Source organism: Ctenopharyngodon idella, chromosome 18, assembly GCF_019924925.1.
Source record: "Ctenopharyngodon idella isolate HZGC_01 chromosome 18, HZGC01, whole genome shotgun sequence".
NCBI lineage: Eukaryota > Metazoa > Chordata > Actinopteri > Cypriniformes > Xenocyprididae > Ctenopharyngodon > Ctenopharyngodon idella.
In genome coordinates, this window is record NC_067237.1 from 7,434,885 (window position 1) to 7,456,997 (window position 22,113).

Below are 22,113 nucleotides of genomic sequence, written 5' to 3' on the forward strand. Positions count from 1 at the left end.
TTTCATATTTACATCATATATGTCCCGTTTACTGGATAAAATTTAGCCTGAACTCGCATGAAAAACAGGTAATTTTCAAGAAATATCCCAGGCGATTCTTCATATCTTCATTTCGTTTCTGTAATGGAAATGTTTCAAACATATCATGTTGAAAACGTTCCTTAACGACAGCACAACCTCAAAAACCGACATCAATATTGGTGGGAAAACAGCACAAACATCAGTAATAAAGTAGCGATTGACTTGTAAATTCCTCACTGTGGCTTTGAACTTGATGGAAAATTTGGAAACATTTTCATGCGTTTGTGAGTTACACAGTAATCAATAAAGTTCTTGAGCCCGAAAGTCTGCTGTATGATTTTATTGATTCTTGAAATTACAAGACAAGCATGTTAATTTTAAATTTAGAGAGTTCAGAAGATGCTTTATATCAGGAACGATCATATACTATATGATTTTTTTTGAAGTTCGATTATTGGAGTATGATTTACTATTTCAGTTTTTTAAACATTAAACATTTCACGTTTCATTAACTGTTACTTGCCGTAGATGTTTGCGAGATTTTACTAGCAATTAAAAAAAAAAAAAAAAAAAAAAGTTCCACCATTTCTTTCCAGTGTATTTTCCCATTTCATCTTTCTCTTCTTTTTCTGTCTTCTCAGAGTGTGTGAAATGAACTTGAATAAGTTTGCTCGGGGTGACTGCTCTTGGCAGGAAAGCGCTATGTTTTATTCAGCAAGTTGAGGCGATAAGAGGGGAAGTGTGATTATGATAGCGATCGGTCACGCGTCGATACTCAGTCTCCCCTGCTCGCGCAACGCGATACTGTCGCCCGGCGCGCGGGGCTCTCACATCAGCCATCGATCGCGCGCACGGTAACTCGAGACGCCGCAGTTTGTTTCCAAGCAGCTCCGCAGCCGCGAGATCAGGTGCGCACTGGGTAGCCAAAGGGTGACAGCAGTCATGATGCACAAACTGCGCTTGAACTGTGCTGTCACCCATTGGGTTCTCACTACCACTTTGTGCGCACCTGGTCTCGTGCGCTCACACCGTCTCTCTCTGTCTGTTTGTGCGCACACCACAATGGTTACCTGGCTTATTCCTGTTACGCACAGTTGCATGTTTTTAAACTCTGTAACTTAAAAATGAATATAGGCCTACTTGTGTTTTAGTTTAAGGAAATATTTCTACAAAAGGGAAGTATTGAGAAATACACTAAAAAAAAAAAAAAAAAAAAAACACAATTTGACGGAATTTCCGTATTAATTTTTTTACAGGTGTTTTACCAGTATTTTGAATTTTGAACTTGATTGCGTTGTGTTTTAGGGTTAAGGGAAATGTCCGTAAAATTACTGTATAATGTCCTGGGTTGCGTTTCCCAAAAGCATCGTAAGCAGTTGATCAACAATGGTCTCTACGATCAACGAAGCACGATGCTTTTGAAAAACGCAGAACTGGTCATTTTCTGCCAGTAGTCTACATTATGTGTGTGTGTTGTTTTTTTGTTGTTTGTTTATTTGTTGTTGTTGTTGTTGTTGTTTTTACAGTGTAGGCTATTAACCATAACAGGCCTATTTTGTTATTTGCCTGCTGGAAAATGAACAAGATGCAGAACGTGATGAAGATGAAAAGCTAAAGTTAGCCAGTGCTCAAGGTTTTAGGTGACAAATTATATATATATTCTTCACCATATATAATATACCATAATATTAACCATTATATATATATATATATATATATATATATATATATATATATATAGGCCTACACCAAAGCATCAAAGAATTCATCAAATCTATTGTTACCATTGATAAGATAAACAGGATAGAAATTTAAGACAAGGGGGGAAAAAAACATAAAAAGATCACAAATTAGAATAATATTTCCAAACATGATCTGCATGTTTGAAACATTTTAACTTGAGAAAAAAGAAAAAAAATTTAAGAAACATGGATTTTTTAATTTTATATTATATTATGTTTAATATTTTAACTAAATAGGCCTATATGGGAACAAATGGCATAATAAAGCAATCAGACCTCATAAAATACATTAAAACGAAATAAACTTTTGCTTTTTTTTTTTTTTTTTATAAACTGAATTATGTTTCTAGGGTGGAGAAAGAAGCTCTTGTCTGTTTAGAATAAATGATAATAGGACTATTCATGTTGTTTTAACAATTGTTTTAAATAGTTTTTAAGAGTTTTTTCTTCAAATTCTTTGAGCAACAGAAGTGTTTTCACCAACAAACTTACCGGTTACTACGTTCTGCAGAGACACTAAAGCCATAACCAGAACACAATTTGGTGAAATATAGGCCTATCATAACAAACAGATAAAACCGAGAAATTCACTACAAGGAAAATTTCCTCCTTTGTCACTTTTAGTGGCATTTTTGACATAAGCCCTGGTTAATGTCTGCGCTTACTTCGGTCATATTACCTCCTGAAAGAAACTAGACGTAATCTTTCATCCGTACAACACATTCCGTCGTCTATGTTGGGACTGTTTTATGCTACCTATGTACTTACATCCCCATCTAGTGGTAAACACCAAAATGGCTTATACTGTTAATGTACAGCCGAAGACTGTCCACTAGGTGGCGTGATATAACCATGTATCATTTAAATTTGCAATGGCTTTGAAAATGACTTTGTAAAAAAATTGTAAGGAGAAGAATAAGACTCTCTCTTTCTCTTTGTTTGTTTTGCATGTGCAAGAGAGATTGCTCATACATTGCTTAGTGTCATAAGCTGGGTCCGTGTTGTTTGGCCTCCATCCAGAATGCCTTTAGAAATTCTTTAACATTTCCTGATAGTTCTCTGTCTCTGATAAACACACTCACATATGCACAGAAATCTCCTGGTGGTGTTTTATTCTTTAATCCATTGCTCTGTTTGTCTCATATTTGAATGCAGCCTGCATTTGAAAGCATGACTGTGCAGTAAAGAATGTTATAGGCCACAGAGTCCGAGTCCTGCGAAACTGTGCCATGAAAGCAGAGCCAGAATGGGAGCTTGTAAAAGTGGCTCAATGGAGGAGGGGTGAGCCTAAAATTACAGCTGACTAGTTTCCTTTTAGATAAGACGCTTATCAAAGCAGTCAGATGTGTATAATACACATTACACATGCACAAACTCACTCTACAGATGTACAAAAGGTCTTTTGATAGATGTACATCTCTCTTTTCTCAAGTGTTCTCCTTTGAATCAAAATTACATGCCTGACAGGCTGAAAATCTGATTATGTAATTATCAAAGGCTTACATAATTACTTCAAATGTTTACTTAAAAAAAATAAAATAAAAAATGTCTGTAAGTGATGGAAACTGTGCACAGCAGGATTATGGATGGTTTATAATCAGACATATCCATAACTGCTTTGGCATTTGATTTTGAAGGGTTTTTAAATAGGCTTCCAGACATAAGAGTAAACTATTTGTGTGTGTATGTGTGTGTGAGAGAGAGTGAGACAGCCAAACAGACACTAAGTAAGGTGGCAGATGTGACACACATGGTTGGATATCTTCCATGTTTCCAAAGAAATAGCAGTAAATTGATATTTGATCTTTGCATATGCAAGCTATACTTTGCAACCAAATGTAATCATTCAAAAGCTACCTATAATTTCCAGGATTTTGAGCTCCTTGAGTAACATGTAAAGCTGCAAGATAGATAGAATAGATAGATAGAAATTATTACTTCATGGTATTACCACGGTATGTCCAAAAATCAATATAGTACTTTTTAAAAATGAACACAGCATAAACACACTCCTACAATACACATTCCACTATTACAGAATGTGGGCACTGTAAGTATATAAATAGGTACATAAATGAATATGTAGGGACGTACACCACACACTTAAAGTCGGAAGATTAGGCTATATCAAAATTTTTCTGTCAGAAGTATACATTCATCGTATCATTCCCATTAGCAGAGCTTGGTTTGTAACGCAGAGCTGGAGTTATGGAGCTCGGCCGCTAGGGAGTGGATGAGTACATTTCTCTGCCTGTTTTTCAGCTCGGGAGGGGGAGAGACAGGAATGAAAGCTTTTCCTCAGAGTTGAGGAGCAGGTTGGGCTTCGGTCGCGAATGAACGTTAACAGACCGACCGGCGAACAAGAGGAGTTTGTCGAAAACCGCTTCCATATTTTACAAACAGCCGCGCGAATGGAGACGAGGATATGAGACGGAATATGTGTAGACTTTGCTCGGAGCAAGAAATGAGTCCAAGATACTGATTAGAGTTGACACAAACCCAGCTCCAGTAGCAACTCTATCTACATTTCACCTCCAACCCCCTCCTTCACTCCTCAACCAGGAAATCATCGTGCTGTGCTGCTTATCCTTCTTCCCACAGATTAAACAAAAACACCAAACCCCTCCGTGGGTTTATCCATGAGGATCTCGTCGTTTTCTCTTGGGTTTTCGCCTCTGGAAGTTCGGCTTTACATCTGAAGAGGATCTGCACTGTCGTCGAACAATGAGGTAAAGCACGTCAAAGCACATTTGTTGCCCTCGCTTTTGTGTGTACTTAGTTTTGCGCGCTACAATGTAACACACAGTATGGATAATGACTGAGGCCGCATGTGTGGTGAGTTCGGTCTGGTTCTCACTTTCTGTCCTGTTCCTCGCACCTACTGGAGGTGGGTGACCATCACACGAGCAAGTGTGTCCTTTCTGAGTGTTTACACACTCCAGCTCGTCCGTTTTGAGTGTCTTTGACAGCCAAAGAGTTCTTCTCTCTTTTATCGTTTTGCTCTATAGCTGCTGAATAGAGCTGAAACGTGTTAATATTTTTGCACTGATTTTTCATAAGATACTTTGAGTTTGAATTGAACGGGACATACCACCAAATGGGTGTCTTTTCCGTTTTGAGAAGGTGATTTTAAACATTCTGTCAAACGAATAATGTCATTAATTGTTAATAAATAGCATTTTCGCATCTAAAGCTATTTTTAAAATAGCCTAATTCTGTTGGGATAGCTATCTCTTTAAAAACAGGGTTGTAACAGTTTCAATAATTAGTTGTTTATTCTTGCACTACGAGTTTGTACAGTAAACACAATATTGTATAGGCTATACAGTATATTTACACATTTTCTGATACAGAAAACAGTTCCGTGGACAGACCAAAGAAGACAAGAATTCATGTGGTATGAAACTGTACGTGTTTGGGGAAAAATATTCTAACAATATTTGATTTTCCCAAAACTTAAAGTAGTTTTTAAAATAAGGTGCACCTGCATTGTGCGCTAGATGTGATCTTTTGAATAACTTTGTTTTACAAAACACACAATTAAACGAACTAGTATCGATAACTGTATCCCCAGGCTGTGTGCAATAAAAGTTGTTTATTGTGCACGTTGAAAATGCAGCTGTCAACCGGTAAATTGGCTCTTTGTAACACGTAGCCAGTCCTCTTTTGTGAGCCCTCCCTGTTCCTTCTGTTCTGGGAGTTGGCCGAGGCGCGAATTCACAAATCCTACTGCGGGGAAGGTTTGGCTCATGAATATTAATTAGGTCACGGGACGTTCACCCAGTAGTGAACGTCAAAAATTCTAATTAATATTCAAGACTAAACCCTTTGCCATAGTAGAATTTGTAATTTGACTGTCAGGGCAGTACCCGGAACTAACCTACATTTGCGCCATGTATAGAGCACTGAAGCCCGATAATTCCACATCCTGCTGCGGCCTGTGCAGTTTTACAGTTATAGAGTTCAAGGGCACGTATTGTTTAGTTTAAGACACGGGTGAATAGGGTAAAAAAAAAAACAGCCAGAAAACAATAAATTTTCTCTTTTTTTTTTTTTTTTTTTAAGGAATAAAATGTATAAAATCATGTGAATTATACATGACTAAACCTCTCTGTATAAACGTTCAGAATATGGATAGGAATAAAACTGAATTTGATATTTCTGAGAAAAAACTCATTTTGAGAAAACAAACTTTAAAGATATGTATTGTAATTTAAAACTCTATAAACGCAAATAGATAAAGTGCAATAAAAGCAACACTTAAAAGTGTATTTTGGATGTTTTTTTTCCCACAAGTTTGAAACAACACTTTATGAAAGCCATATAGCCTAAAATCTCAAAATTGACAGATGCGTGTAAGCTAAACAAAAATACACATTTTTCAGATTTAAAAAAAAAAAAAAGAAAAAAAAAATCCACATTTTTCACTCAAGCTGACAGGAACAAAATCTGATGGTCATGTAATCCTGCATGATTCGAAATGTTTCATTTTGTGCTTGAACGGATACTAGGAAATCTGACCATCTGTACAAGGAAATTAATGGTCTGTACATAATGCACACATTTATTTATATTTGAATAATATAAAATACTGTAGTACAGAATCTTAAATATCTTAAATATTTCTTGATTATACTTTTTTTTTTTTTAAATCTTAAAACATTAATTTCTTATTTGGTATATATTCATATATATATATATATATATATATATATATATATATATAGGCTACATCTGCTTAATAACACACCACATATGGGTCATTGACGAATAAGGTTTTTAAAAGTGTAAAAAAAAAAAAAAAAAATGGAGATATAATTAGTTTTATTAAGTGTTAACAATGAAATTGTTGTTTTTATAATCAATTTACACTACTTTTGTCATTTTTTACAAGATGGACAAAATTTGTCACCAAAAAAGTCATTTGTTTTAACCAAAATTTCAGTTTTACCGAATGACAATATTTTCAAACAATGCTAACAGGCTAAAAGGACAATCAAACATTTTATATTTAGTACAAGTTTTTACAATATTACAACATTTTCCATGTTTTATAGCAGTCGTATCGAATGACCTGATGTTTCGGGACATGCGTATGAGCAAGTGAAAACATGAATTTTTCAAATAGTTAAAAGAGAGTTAGTTACTTTGCTTCACGACCATGTGGTCCTTTGCAGGTGTCTGAATGATGTCACATCCTTTCACATGATATTGACCACAAGACTTGATCCAAAATGGTCCCTTTATATTAGTTACTCCGAAAGACATCAATGAAATTCATTTTTCCAGACAATTTTTCTCATAACAAAGCAACGACTTCGACACATAATTTTAATTCCATTTTGCACTATGTTGATATATGATGTTATAAAATCATGCCAGAATAAAAAATATATACATTTATTACATTTTAAGATATTTTAATCACAAATGAAATGGGTGTGTTGGCCTTTGGACGGTTAAACCGAATGACCCTTTGACACTTCAAAATCTTTTATATGTAGCAAAATATAATTAAAACCTTTTGGATTCAATAAAAGAGATCTAGTTGTACTACCGTACGTACTTTGGATGTCATATCTTTGTTTTTTATAATGACTAAGGCCTTTGCACAAAAAAAAAAAAGACCCGTCACGTCATTGACCCATATACAAATAATCACAAGGAATCCAATTGACACAAGGCAACGGGAAAGAGCTTTTCCAGATTCTATAAAGTGGACAGACAGTTCCTACTGTGTTGTGCAACCATCCATTTTTGTTTAAAATAGGGAAGCTCCAGCACCGACATGTTCTTCCAACATCTTGAGAATTTAAAACTCTCATTTTGCTATGTAAACAACAACAGCAACCTGCCTGACAGGTTTTCGTCAATGCAACTCTTAGATCTGTCTCACTAAAATAAAAATGCATTAAATAAGCATATGCTCTAAATTCTCAGCCATGCATTTCTATGCAAATTTCAGTTCAATGATGTTATCAGGCAACATGAGTTACATGTCATGTTGCCATTGTGACACACAGGAAACTTGACTCAGGGAGGCCTGCTGGGTCCATGCAAAATGTGTCGGGGTCAATGCCGACCACGCACACAACTATGAGTTTACTGTGTTGGGTCTGCTTGCATAATAGGTGAAGAATGGAATGTTGTCACATTTACAAGTTTATTGTCCTGTCATGTTGTGGAATGTCAACATAAGAATGCATTGGAGCGGTTAGCGCCTCATTTTGAATTTTGCCAGGCCACCCAATGTAACAATGGTTTCTCAAACTGACCTTGTTATTTGGGAAGCCCAGTATTGAAATCATGGGAACCCAGGCGAAGTCACTGACCTGCAGTCCCTGGGTTAAGATTACAAATAAGAACAATCAAAGTCCCAGGGTTATTCAAACACCATACATGGTTTTCTTTTTTTAAAGTTGAAGTATGTCATTTACCAGTGGATCAGAACAGGCTTTAAAAGGTGTGAGTGGCTCAAGATTTATTTAACTGTTTAGGACCCCATACAATCTGTTTTATTATGTTCCCAAATTCGTGTTTTGCATTTTCATTTTTTTGGATTGCATTTTAAAGTTCATCTGAAAATGAAAATTCTGTTATCATTTACTCACCCTCATGTCATATCAAGCCCGTAAGACATTTCTTCATCTTTGAAACACAAATGAAGATATTTTAATGCAATCTTAGAGATTTCTGTCCCTCCATTGACAGCCCACACAACTTTGACACTTCAAAAAGTTCATAAAGAGATCATAAAACTAATCCATGAGTGGTTTAGCCCAAATTTTATGAAGAGACATGATTGCTTTATATGATTAATAGACTTAATTTAAGCTTTGATTCACACATATCTCTTTATGAACTTTTTGAAGTGTCAAAGTATTAGTTGCGTGGACTGTCAATGGAGGGACAGAAATCTCAGCCAATCTTGTACCTCATATTCACATGCTTTGGACAGTCACGGAAACGCAGTGTCTTGAATAAACAGTTGTTTCAACAGTTGAGGGGACAAATGTCAAATGGTGACAGAAAACGTGACAATTCTTTAAGTGAAAGTGACTTGTGACTTGGTAACCCATACTCTGAATTTGTCTTCTGCATTTCACTGCAAACCGTGGACACGCACACCCAGAGCAGAGGGCAGCCATTTTTGGCTGTGGCGCCTGAGGAGTGATTGGGGGTTAGGTGTCTTGCTCAAGGGCATCTCAGTCATTTCCTGCCAGTATTGAGACTCGAACCCGCAACCTTCAGGTTACCAATCTGACTTATCTTTATAGTCTGAAAAGTCAATTCAGAAAAAAAACTTGATAGTATAGTTGAGCTGGCAATGTATGATATGAGGATGCGCAGTGCTAGAGCCTTTATGTAGACAGATCGCATAGTGCGTTTGTCCAATCAATGACCCTGACACCGCAAATAAAAACATTAACCTATGATATGTGAATGTACAGTGTGAAACTTCAGTTTACGAATACCCAGGTTTAATTGTTTACCCCAGGTAAATTATGAGAAATGTGAAACGTGAAGCAAGATAACCCAGGATTCAGTTTACCTGGGGGTTAACAATGAGCAGGGTTAACTATTTCAAGTGTGAAAAGCCCTTCTGTGCTTCTGTTTTATCATTTAATACAGTACAGAAGTACATTGTACTTTATAATTATTAGGGATGCACCGATACCATTTCTTGAAGGACAGAGTACGAGTACTGATGTTTTTTTTCTGGTATATATCGATACCGATGCCTATACATTTATTAATTTCTCTTCTTTTTTTTTTTTTGGTGATGTTGCAGTTTTACAAGCACAACACCGTGAGACTAATGATTGTAGGACAGCTTCGTTATTATTACTCCAATGAAAAAAGTAATATTTTTTTATGTGCTTGTCACAAACTTAAAGAACAAAAATTTCACAGTGTCCAATAACCTTCAAAGGGCATAATTACCAATATATATAATTGTTGTTATATAAAAAGACATTTACAAACAAATTACAAACAATACATCAAATAGGCCTACTATAGAGATACAAATGAAATAAACTTGTTTTTCAGATACAGTAGGTTTATTTACCATGTATACATTTATTTAACATCTTTTGTTGTTTTATTAACATTAATGACAAATATTTAATTAGGCTACGGTCCCTTTAAGACCGAATCTATGGATACTGACAGACATCCTGTTTTCACCCAAATGTTTCCGTCCACTTAAGCCATAACCGACTGTATTTACGTGAGATACTCCACACGATGGACATTTTGACAACTATGTGTGCATTTCACCATTCAGGCGCAAGGAGAACTGATCGCGCGCTGTCTGAGAGAACTGGGATCGCGCGCATGAAAGAGAGAGAGCGCGCGCCAGAGAGAGGGCTTCTGGTCCGTGTCATTCAGCGCGATTCCGCCTATCCCGCCTTCACTAATCGATAACGAATTGTGATTGAAAGCATGCAGTTCGCAATGTGTGGGTTGTCATAATTAATTTTGAAGTATTTCCACACCTCTGAGGCTGACATTGTTTCTGCTGCTGCCGTTGGTGTCTCTGTGCACGGAAAATTCTGTCAGTTACTTCACGTGAGGTACCGGTCTTTGGTATCGGTGTATTTTTACGAGTACGAGTACAAGTACATCCCTAATAATTATAGTATTATATTTCTGTCCTAATTTCTTTTAGTTAGACCAAACTTTTATTTTAGCAGGTTGTACACTCTAAAAAAAGCTGGGTTGTTTAAACTCATGTTTAGGTAAAATATGGACAAACCCAACTGCTGGGTTTAAAATTTATTTTAAAAATTCAAACCAACAGTTGGGTTTGTCCATATTTGGCCCAAACATGGGTTGAAACAACTCAGCATTTTTTAAGAGTGTAGTCAAGACCTTTGAGTCCTTGTGTGTATCTGACGATAGTTTTATCAAATGAAATGGTGACATGTCAACACAATCTCATGGTAATTTGTAACTCTTTTGCATTTTGGCTAATTAGTGGCTAATTTGTATGATTTCATTTGTACATTTTTGTATGATCTGCTAATGCCCCAGACAGTGACTTTAAGTTTAGGGGTGAGGTTAGGGTAGATCTTCAAGGTTTTTTCTTAAAGGGGAAGGTTTTACTAGGTGGCGATTTCTTACGATGTGAATTAAGATGTAAATGTGAATTGTATGAACTCGTACAATGTGAAACCACAACCTTGTGAAATAGTTTTCGTTTTCTCATGAGATCGGGTTGGAAATGCTCTTAGAGCAGCTCTGAAGATGAAGTTCATGTGGCTTGTCCTCATATAGTGAGGCTACAGACACTGAAAACGTCAGACATACAGATGTGTTTTATTCACATCAGGTACACAGAAGTGTGAAGGTAACTATAAAGTTTACTCTATTCTTATAGCGTAAGACAATTCTGTGTTATACAGTAAATTACATTTTTATGATTGGATTGATTGCTTTACTATTTTAACCGCAGTAGATATATTTGCATGACTATTGGTGTTGCGGACTGCTTAATAATATAATATAATAATATAATATTTACACATTAGAGCATTGTAGAAACATTGAGTAATGCGAAAATAGATAGAGCAGGACACATCCCAAACAATTGAAGAGGAGGAAAAACTTGCTGTTAAGGAGTGTAAAAGGAAGTGGAGTGTAGTTGTTATGGCGTGAGTATGTTTTGTCTAAGCTGTGGCACACAAATTTTTGAAATCGAAAACATTATTTTTGCAGTCCTGTATGGTGCCCCTAGTGGAGCTGAAATGGCACCCTTCAACTTTAAGTGACAACACAAATGCACAGGTGGTCCGCAGCTGGCTTTCGACACTTGCTGTGTAATCAGTCCAGTTTGTTCCTTGTGTGTATTTCTGTCACTGAGACACAGCCTGTCATCCTGGAAGTGCATGTCTGATTAATGGCAGTGCTGTGATTCACTGCTGTTATCAGACTGATGACTATCAGGGACTTGCCCAGCATGTCTTTATCTAAATGACTTCCACTCTAGTGCTTCTCCAGGCTAAAAGGCTTTAGGGTGGCAATGGTGGCTTTGCTATGCCAGATGCTGCAGTGTGGTCCTTCTGCTGCCAGTATTTAATTTCTTATGATCCTGGGTGATTACAGACCATTAGATATCGAAATGATATAGGAGAACAAAGGGGTCAACTAAAATGGGCTTTTCAATGGCTGATACAGATTTCTTGAAAATAGGCTGACTGATGCCTGTTATAACCAATGAACGGCAAAAATTTAGATCTACACCAAATGAGATGTTCACAAAATTACTGAAATGATATTGAACACTTGCCTCAATTAAACATCACTGTTTCAGTCAATGATTTCGGCCCTACAAAACCATTTCAACCAAAACCGTAATTGCTGTTTTGGATGAAAGTTTTCATTTGCTGAAAGTTAGGTGCATCACTACTTAAGACATAACTGACTGTTTAAGTGAATGCTTACCAAGATTTTGTATCTGACTGTTTAAGCGCAATATGCCATGAAAGAGAACTAAATTAGAATTGCATGCTGTCTGAGAGGGGGTGTATTTTATTAAAAAAATCCTATGACAAAATCATTTTTGGGTGTGTCAGTCAGAAATTTTTTTTAAATAATGGTCAAGTTGTGTATGCAATACGCATGTTTTTAATATGTACTTAAAATATGTTTACTGGTTGGATTTTATAAAATGTGCCACTGATATATTGTGGTATAAATGGTACAAAAGAATATTTACCATTTGTAGCCCCCTCTACCCTTGATTAAGCTAGTATTTTGACCCGAATATTAGCCGAAATATTGGTTTAGCACTAAGGAACAGCAAAGTAATACAAGTCATGTTGTCAGTTGTGTGGATGGGCGTGTCAGTTGGTCAGCTGTGGGAAAGATGTTCTACTGGGTCTTCACAGTATTGACTTGATATTATTGAATGCATTGATAAACTCAGAGCAGATGTTTGCCCTAAGTTCACTGAAAGTACTTTACACGAAGCCTATTATTTAGCACACTGTAAAGCCCGATAAGTTCAGAATACTCGATTTTAAGTTCAGAATACTCCACCGATTACCTCAAAAAATAAAATAAAATAAAAAAGTAAAGCAACTAAATTTTTTAAAGCTGCAGTCTGTAAGTTTTGCATTTTTGTCGCCATCTCTGTTTGAAACCTGCAATTGCAGTTATTTGAGGAATTATCATCTTTACGTGGGTTATGCATCGGCGCGACTCCTCAGCGCGGATGAATCTAATTTTTGCCATCTGTCACCACATCGGTGTGGATACTGAACTTCGGAATCACAGATTCTGCGTCTTAGAAGTATGACCAAAGTAAGAGTTTTCACCAGAAAATGTCATCTGAACAAGTAAGTAACATGTCTGCCACTTTTGTTCTGACCAACTAAGAAAAAAAAGCATTACAGTGAATCGCGCTACCAATGGTGACTAAATCTAACGATCGCTTAGCTCAGATCACATCAAACTGTGCAAATTATTATTATTGTTATTTAAGAGCAAATTACTTTGCTCTCAAATTGTTAATGTTAACAACATCAGCATTGCGTGCTGTGTATTTAGTGTGTATTAGCGTTACCTGTAGATTTCAATTTCTGTAGCCGCCACTCAGTCTGAAGTCTTTTGCTTTTGACTACGGGTGAATCTCCAGTTGTCACTGATGATTGTCAGTTAGACCTTTCTGGATCACAATCCGCCATCAAAATGATAAGTTTAATTATTGCAGCTGCTGTGAGGAAACGCTATAAATGATCTGCATGCGAACGGCTGCATGCTTGAATTTCCCGCGGAAACCTACCAGTACCACTCCAATTACAAAACATTATTACAAGCTTACTGTTGTGAATCGGACTAAGGTAAGGAGATAGTTTTGAACACTGGCTGGTTATGTACTTGCTCAAAAATTGATTTTGGAAAATTTTTAACCAAAAAAAGTTATGGACTGCAGCTTTAAGTTAACAATAATTATAAATAACAATTAAGTCAAACTGTAATATTTCACATTTTTCAATTATTTTGATGCAGTGGTTGTAAAACCCGATAAGTTCAGAATACTAAAAACATTTAAGTAAACAACTCAAGATTATTTTAGTGGAACTGAAAAATTTTATTTTGTTCTACACACATTCGCTAATTACAATTTAATCTTTATGGTTAAGTGTTAGTTAGCAACAGCACACCAGCATGACTACTAAGACACTCACTATTTACTTGCATGAACTGTTAATCAACATATATATAGCATTGAAGTTTCGCAGGCCATTCTTGTCCTAACCACAGGCACTACTCTTCACCACAATGGTAACCCTACAAAACTTCAATATCACAGAAACACCTTTAAATACTAAAATAACAGAGCATTAAACAATAACACATCTTCCCCTGTATTAATCTTGTGCAAAAACACACAAAATAACACTCAATTTCAACATTTATTCTCCTTACACACTGTGATGCAAAGCATGCTGGAGATGCTGCAGCAACTCAGTTTAATGTTGAATGGATTCTTCTAATAACGTCAATTAGAGCAACGATGTGACATGGATGACGTCACTTTATGTCGCTCAGTAAACTTAAAAAAATAATTTAAGTATAAGGGTTTACTCAAAAATGTTGAGCTACACAAAAACTCATTCAGCAAATGTAATTGTTTTAAGTTGCATCAATGATTTAACAGACTTTAATAGGTTGTTTGCACATGACGTCATTGCAGCAGCGCGAATGAGTCTGGAGGGCAGGGAGTGATTTTTCTATATAGGAATCCTATCAAAAACTCAGAATTCGTATGTTTTGCGTCGTTTATGGTTGCTCAAATCGTTAAAATCGAGAACCCATAAGGTGTTTATATCGTTTACATAACTTATACTGTTTTTATAACTTATTACATTTTTTAACTTTAAAAGTTGTCGCCTTTTATAGTGTTTTGCGTCTGCTGATACTGAAATGAATATGGATACCTGCTTAATTTTTGTTTTTGACTTGGTTAAATATTCACATTCTTCATGGTATCATTTGCAGGGAAGAGAACATATTTTATCCCATTGAATGATTATTTGGTGTTTTTACCTCAGTTTTGTAGAATTCCGTTCACAATGTTGATGCGGTTAACGTGAGAACAGTGTCACACGCCGCTGCTTCAGCCATCATACGGTAGAAATTGTCCAAATAAAATAAATGTGTTCAACAAGCTGACAGTCGATCCATTTATTTGTTGGAAGCATGTAAATGCAGTTTTAATGTTGTCTTTGTAAATATTCACTTTCCCATATGGCCACGAAGGAGAATCAGAGGGTCACATTTAGGGGACAGATACGACACACTGTATTTTTGTATTTATTTCAACAAATGACAACCAAAATCAAACCCATAGAAGCTCGTGAACAGTTTTGAAGTGACTGTGTGCAAGTTATAATCATTCACAAGTGAGCGAGTCATACTCGCAAATGTAATGTTAATTATTACACAAAAACCAAATACAAAACTCAGCTAAGTATGTGATTATTTTGAGTGAAAGGCAGTGGGTTTATTCAGTGACATTATTACATTTGCTAAACGTCTTCCCTCACCTCCTCAACCAAGGCGAAAATTGTATTACACCGTCTTTTTCCCCGAACGATGATGTGAGTTCCTATTGCAATTCTCGATTCAGCATAAATGACCAACAATGGTGACATTTTTCACAATCACAACAGAAAATTAAAATACTGCCCTTAACATCACTAGCAGAAAGGCAGCACGATATAAACAAACCAAACTAGAACTGAACACGGCGTGACGGCACATTTTCTATATCTACCGCCTCGATGGCAGGAAAGTCTTTCAATTCAGTAGAAAAGTCGCTCCTCTTCATAACATAAGGACCACGTCCAACATATGTTGTAATTTTCTGTTAATACCTTTCTAAACCAGCACAGAAAGGACGTTTCTCTATCTCTTCCATTCTAATTTTCACTGTTTGCCCTCCACCTGAATTTTGCACGTCACCAGAACCACGTGATTGCAAACAACCTATTGCAGTGTACTCAATCTTTATAAGTTAGTAGTACTGTTCGGGTTTACAGTGCAGGTTACTCCATCACCAATGTGACTTATAAGAAGGTACATTTATTGTTTGTTATGATTACCTCAGCTCTCAGGATACAATTTGATTAATGCAAAACCTTAATGCTTACAAGAAGTTAAGAACACAGTAAGGAACCCCAGTGCTGGACATTAAGTGCTGGACATTAACATTAAGATGAGGGCTGAGATGGTCATCAATCGGAACTGTTTTTTTTTTTTTTTTGTTATTTTTGTTTTTTTGGCTGATTTTGTTCCGGACTTGCACACAAACTGCACTGCTCATTTCCCAAAATGTAATTTGTGTGGACATATTACAAAGTCTGTAAACAGGAAGTTAATACAAGCCAGAGATGAAACACTCGGAAGATGGACACTAAGTGGAGAGGAGAGCAGAGAAAACACTGTACCAGGCAGAGCAAGGTCGCCGTTCACGATGCTCAAAATATTGGAGGAAAAATATAAATATTCAATTGGGGTGGGGATTTATGTGAATGTATCTCTGAAAGGAAACTGACTGTCTTATGAAAAGTTTTGATGACATTTTCTTGTCCTCTTACCGCCATATAATGCCTATAAGCACAGCGCTGCTTTGTGTACAGCAGTAACCAAGGAAACACTATATGGCTGCTTTTCCATAAGCGCCACCTACTGTCAGAGAGTGAATTTGCATTTTCATTCAGTCCGTCTGCTGTTTTTGTGTTGTGCAAGTGGTTTATGTAGCACAATTTCACAAAGCTGAAGTCAGACCATTCTGTATTTTCTTTAAATTTTGAAATTATGCAATCAAATTTAAAACTAAAACAACTGCTCATGTTACATGTGTGTAGTATCTTTGTTTGGATTGTGATTAAAATGCAGTGGTTGCCTCTGATTTCAAATGACTACAATGACTACTACTATTTTGCTACATTATATTGACGGATTGTGTGGAAAAATTAATCTTGGAAAGTCAAGGATATTTGGATGAACGGCAATAGAAACATGTGTCATGTTTGTTTTTGGCAGTAAAAGTGTCAGGCAAAACGTAGCTTATAAATCTTATATCAGTCTATGGTTGACGGAGAAAAAGCAAGGTACATGTTAAACTTGTAAATTTCCGCTGGTGTTGATAAATGGATGATACACTGACAGAAATGAGCTTATGTTTAAAGTTGTTTTCTCTTTTCACATATCTGCAGCTATGGCTTGTGGAGAGGGGTCAGGTTGAGGTCAAATACTGTATCTCATTTGGTCTCCATCAATCCTAAGTGGACATCATTGAATGTAAATCCTTGTTGAAGAGCATTGGCAGGAAATAGTCGCTGCCAAGAAAAACCATTAAAGGGGACGTGGATCTTAGGACACGCTTGAGGACTTACTCCACGGTGATGTTGAATGTTTGATTCTGATGGGCTAACAGACATTCTGAGGTGTTGATTACTTTATAGTTGTGCAGCTGTTGAAGAATAGTTCTGAACTGCATTACAAATCTTGACCACATTACATCACTTTGCCAAATTAAGAGCTTGCAGCCTACCATAGAAGAACCAGAAAACATTAGTCAGGCAAAAAAAAAAATTGCTTTACATTTCTTAGAAGTGAGGTAACTTTGCTATTTTTGAAGTAGTTACTAACTAATGCCTTTGCTATTTGCAGAGACACTACTGCCCAACGTTGTGGAGAGCCTAATGCACAGTATGCAGTAATTTTCAATAATTCAATGGATCGTCATTAATTATTCTTTAAGTTGAGGACTTGCTTTCATATACCACTTGTGAATCATCATACGCAAGTCCTGTGTTATGAACAAAACCAAAAATGGCTGTTTCATTTCAAGTGTTGTTCGTTATGAAGCACACTTGGTTGCGTAATTACAGCCTTTCTTGCCTCAACATGTCTTGATTCTCTTTGGTATTTTTTATGGTGCTGGCTCATTGTAAATCTTTCGAATTGCAGCCCTTATGCTAACCATGAACCACCCACAGGCATTGAAAGCTCAAATGCGTATCGATCTGAGCCTCTATGTACTCAAATGGCTTAAAATATATGAAAAATATATGCCTTGAATAAGTTGAAGCCATTATGATCTTGCATTGAGTGCTGTACTTTGACATGCAAATCTCAGTGCTTATAGCCAATCACAGCATGTTTAGACAAAATCTGAAATAATGTTACACTGTATGGCTCCTTTACAACAAAGCTGCTTGTAACAACTGAGCTATTTATATTGAGTCCTTTGTAAGGGCTCAATAGAGATCAACAGTCATGTTCTGGATGTAAAAATTTAATTCCTTTTCTCCAAAGAGGAATTGCTTTTTGAGATAATCTTAACAAAGCCATTTAAGACAAACCTAGATTTAGGGTTGTTCAGTGTTGATATATGCTTCTGTAGAAGCCAAAATTGAATTTATTATAAAAATGTCTGATTTTTAGTAAAGAACTACACTACCCATAATTCTAAAGAGAAAGCCAACAGTAAAAAGATTTGTGAAAAATGTCTCCTCATACTCTCAAACAACTATTTATTCATATGGAAAATACTTCTGTAACTAAGGCTTTTCAAAAAGTGGAACACGTTTTTGGATTTGTGCAATTTTGGAAATCCTTAAAGGGTTAGTTCACCTAAAAATGAAAATTATGTAATTTATTACTCAACCTCATGTCGTTCCACATCCGTAAGACCTTTGTTCATCTTCAGAATACAAATTAATATATTTTTGATGAAATACGATGGCTCAGAGAGGCCTCTATTGCCAGCAATGTCACCAAACCTCTCAAGATCCAGAAAGGCACTAAAAACATATTTAAAACAGTTCATTTGACTACAGTGGTTCAACCTTAATATTATAAAGCAATTTTGTGCGCAAAAACAAAAGACTTTTCAACAGTATCTAGTGATGGGCGATTTCAAAACACTGCTTCGAAGCTTTACAAATCTTTTGTTTCGAATCAGTGGTTCGGAGCACCAAAGTCACGTGATTTCAGTAAACGAGGCTTCGTTTACGTGATCCGAACCACTGATTCGAAACAAAAGATTCGTAAAGCTTCGAAGCAGTGTTTTGAAATCAGCCATCACTAGATATTATTGAAAAGTCGTTATTTTGTTTTTTTGGCACACCAAAAGTATTCTCGTCGTTTTATAATATTAAGGTTGAACCACTGTACTCACATGAACTATTTTAAATATGTCTTTAGTACCTTTCTGGGTCTTGAGAGGTTCAGTGACATTGCTGGCAATAGAGGCCTCACTGAGCCATCGGATTTCATCAAAAATATCTCAATCCGTGTTTCGTAGATGAAGGAAGGTCTTACAGGTGTGGAACGACATGAGGGTGAGTAATAAATTACATAATTTTCATTTTTGGGTGAACTAACCTTAATATATAAATAATAATACTCAAAAATTTCCCAGCTGTGAATCTCACTTCTCTTTCTGTATTCAAATGTAATATGATGTCTCAGAGGTGCTTTGAAATCTATTTAACATGTTAGATCTGTAGTAGGGGTCGCCCTGCACCCTGCAGTGTGTGTATTTGCTCAGTGCCGTTGGCCTCTGTTCTTTTAGGATCCTGGCGCTCGGCCAGAGTCACACTGCTTAGCTGGGCCTCTGGCATCCTTACAGAGCCACTGACACACCCTCACCACTTGCTGATTGGTTCATTATCCGGCTTGATTGCTTTTGAATGGCTGGTGAAACAGCCCTTGGACAGGATTATGGCGCATGCTTTGCCACAAGATGCTTACAGAATACACTTGCTTTACATGCTGGCAAAATCCATCCATTTCATTCTTTCTGAAACACTTGTGGGTGTATTTTTTTTTTTTTTAAATTGAAAATAATCACATTGTTTGTTTTTTGTCATGTAAATTGACTATTCTACATTTGCCATGTTTATCAGCTCTGAATTCTCTTTAAACACAATAATGTGCTGACTTCGGAAGATATTCTACTGAACTAATTTAAATATGTTAAAATGTGTTAAATAGAGCTACAGTCTACTGGTAGCTGAATATACAATCATATATACAATATATTATTTAATTAACTTTTTATTACACAGAAACCGCCAACCATCTTCACAAACTTGTAATGAGACGTGCTTTTGTCAAGAAGCTTTAAGGACTCCCTGTAGTTTTCCACCAATAGAACCGCTTGCGGGAAAGTTATGAAATTTGGCACACAGATAGAGGAAAGTATGAACTGTTACCATAGCAAATTTGGATCCTCTGCAAAGACCACAAGAACCAGACAGGTCCTCTGCACAGAATTATGACCAGCTTCTTCCCCATACTGGCGTGATGAATCCGATCTTCAAGCAAAAGAAACTGGATGAAATATTTGAATATCGTGTTCGTTCGTTGGCCAGATGAGAACTGGCCCCCCGACTAAGACTGTTTTTTTTTTTTTCTCCATTCTGTCACCTGATGGAGTTTGGGTTCCTCGCAACTGTCTTCTTAGTTGGGGATACTTATTATTCAACAATATTATTGATTTGATTGCACTGACACTACTGGATGAGAACTGATCTGACCTGGACGATAACATCACTCTTTTCTGCAGAACTGCTTTATAGATAAAATTAACGATATGACGTGTTTTTCTTAGAGCTGCTGTACAGCTGAAATTAGCTGTTTGCATCATTTCATCATTTTCCTGTTATCACTGTAAAGCTGCTTTGAAACAATCTGTATTGCATAAAGCACTATATAAATAAAGGTGACTTGACTTGGAGTCTCTAACTCAAACCCTCTAGCGCCACCAACAGTCCAAATTTGCATTGATGTTTAAGCTAATAACATTTGAACCCTATGACATCATTTTTTTCGTCATGAATTTTTTTTTCCGTTTTGAATTTTCCAAATAACCTACTTTTTTAACTCCAGGGGTGTCAAACTCAGTTCCTGGAGGGCCACAGCCCTGCAGAGTTTAGCTTCAACACTAATTAACACACCTGATCCAGCTCAAGTCCTTCAGGCTTATTTGAAAACTACATATATGTATGTTGGAGCAGGGCTGGAACTAAACTCTGCAGGGCTGTGGTCCTCCAGGAACTGAGTTTGGCACCCTTGTCCTAGACCATTCCTCCGATTTTTCACAAAAACCGATTTGGATCATCTTCAGAGCATGCCGACAAAAAGTTTTTCAAGTTGATTTATCAAACTGTTTTCAAATAATAGGCTACACAAACAAATTTGTCGAAGAGCATGCTAAAGTGGACTTGAGGCTTTATCTTTGTAACGCTTTAGCGTATTCAGACCAATCTTTGTGTGTTATGACAACTATGACTTGAAGGTACCTGCACAGTTTCGGCGCAGTGCCACCTAGTGGTCAGGAGATATGAAAATGGGTATTTTTGCTTATAACTTCTGAACAGTTTGTCCAAAAATCACAAGGTCTCTTTAGAATTGGGGCAGCATTCAGAGTTGAACAATATCGAATTTTCCTATGTTGGCCATTTTAGGAATCGGCCATTTTGAATTTTGTTGTAAAATGCTATATTGTAGGGCTGTCATGGATCATGTTTCCTCGATTCAATTTGAGTACTCGATTTTTAAAAATCCTCGATTGCAGTTTGCCCATGTCGAGTAACCGGCGAAACACCGGAAGTGGCACATTCCACAGGCCAGAATCAATGAACCGTATTATAAGACAGTTTTCTAAGGCTACACAATGTATTAAAACCATTTAAAAATGATAGAATAGAATAGTGCTATTGTGAAATCACAAAGGCTGTGATTCCATTAAATAAATATATGCGCTGAGGGTGAAGCATAACACTTTAATTATTTACATGCGTGCAGGTTACAAGTTTCTTTCGTCTCAGAGTGGCTCCGTTCATAGAAGCTTTGCACGAACTCTGTCTCTGCAGGTGCTGTTTGTTTGGGTTTCCAAGAACGTGCATTTGGGAATGTGTCACGTCTGACGTGCTTTGTGCTTTTGTTTCATACGAAGGGTTGCACTGTTTTACATGCGTGGAGTGTCTCTCAGCAGCTCAGTTAACAAACTCCATTTCAGCATGTTCTGTGAGTTTGGGTTGCTTATAACGTTCATCTGGGAACGCAATGTGTGCAATTTCATCAGATTTGTAACGTAAATCGCTTCTAAACCTAAGCAAATACAGGAGAATACATATGGTTCTAAATATCCAAACTGTTCACTGCAATTTCAAAATAAAAATTTAAACCCTTGCTCTGAGTTTGCATGTTTTGATGTCCACGTGTTCTTGTTCAAGAAATTACAGTGGCTGTAACATTTACATCGTAAAGAAGTGGCCAAATATTAAAGATTAAGTAAATATTTGGCCAATATTAAGGA

The 22,113-nt window shown here is 36.5% G+C and overlaps 1 protein-coding gene across 3 annotated transcripts in view; it reads left to right on the plus strand.

The window, feature by feature from the left end:
- Positions 1 to 4,001: 4,001 nt before the first annotated feature.
- The window catches only part of vaspb (vasodilator stimulated phosphoprotein b), a 59,125-nt gene continuing 41,013 nt past the window's right edge, over positions 4,002 to 22,113 (plus strand). Inside the window, exon 1 of one of the 3 annotated variants that reach the window (XM_051870132.1) lies at positions 4,002 to 4,492. In XM_051870132.1, coding sequence (XP_051726092.1) covers positions 4,488 to 4,492 — 5 coding nt within the window. In that variant the 5' untranslated portion in view covers positions 4,002 to 4,487. The remainder of the gene's footprint in view (positions 4,493 to 22,113) is intronic. The other 2 variants (XM_051870131.1, XM_051870133.1) reach the window with 2 other exon arrangements.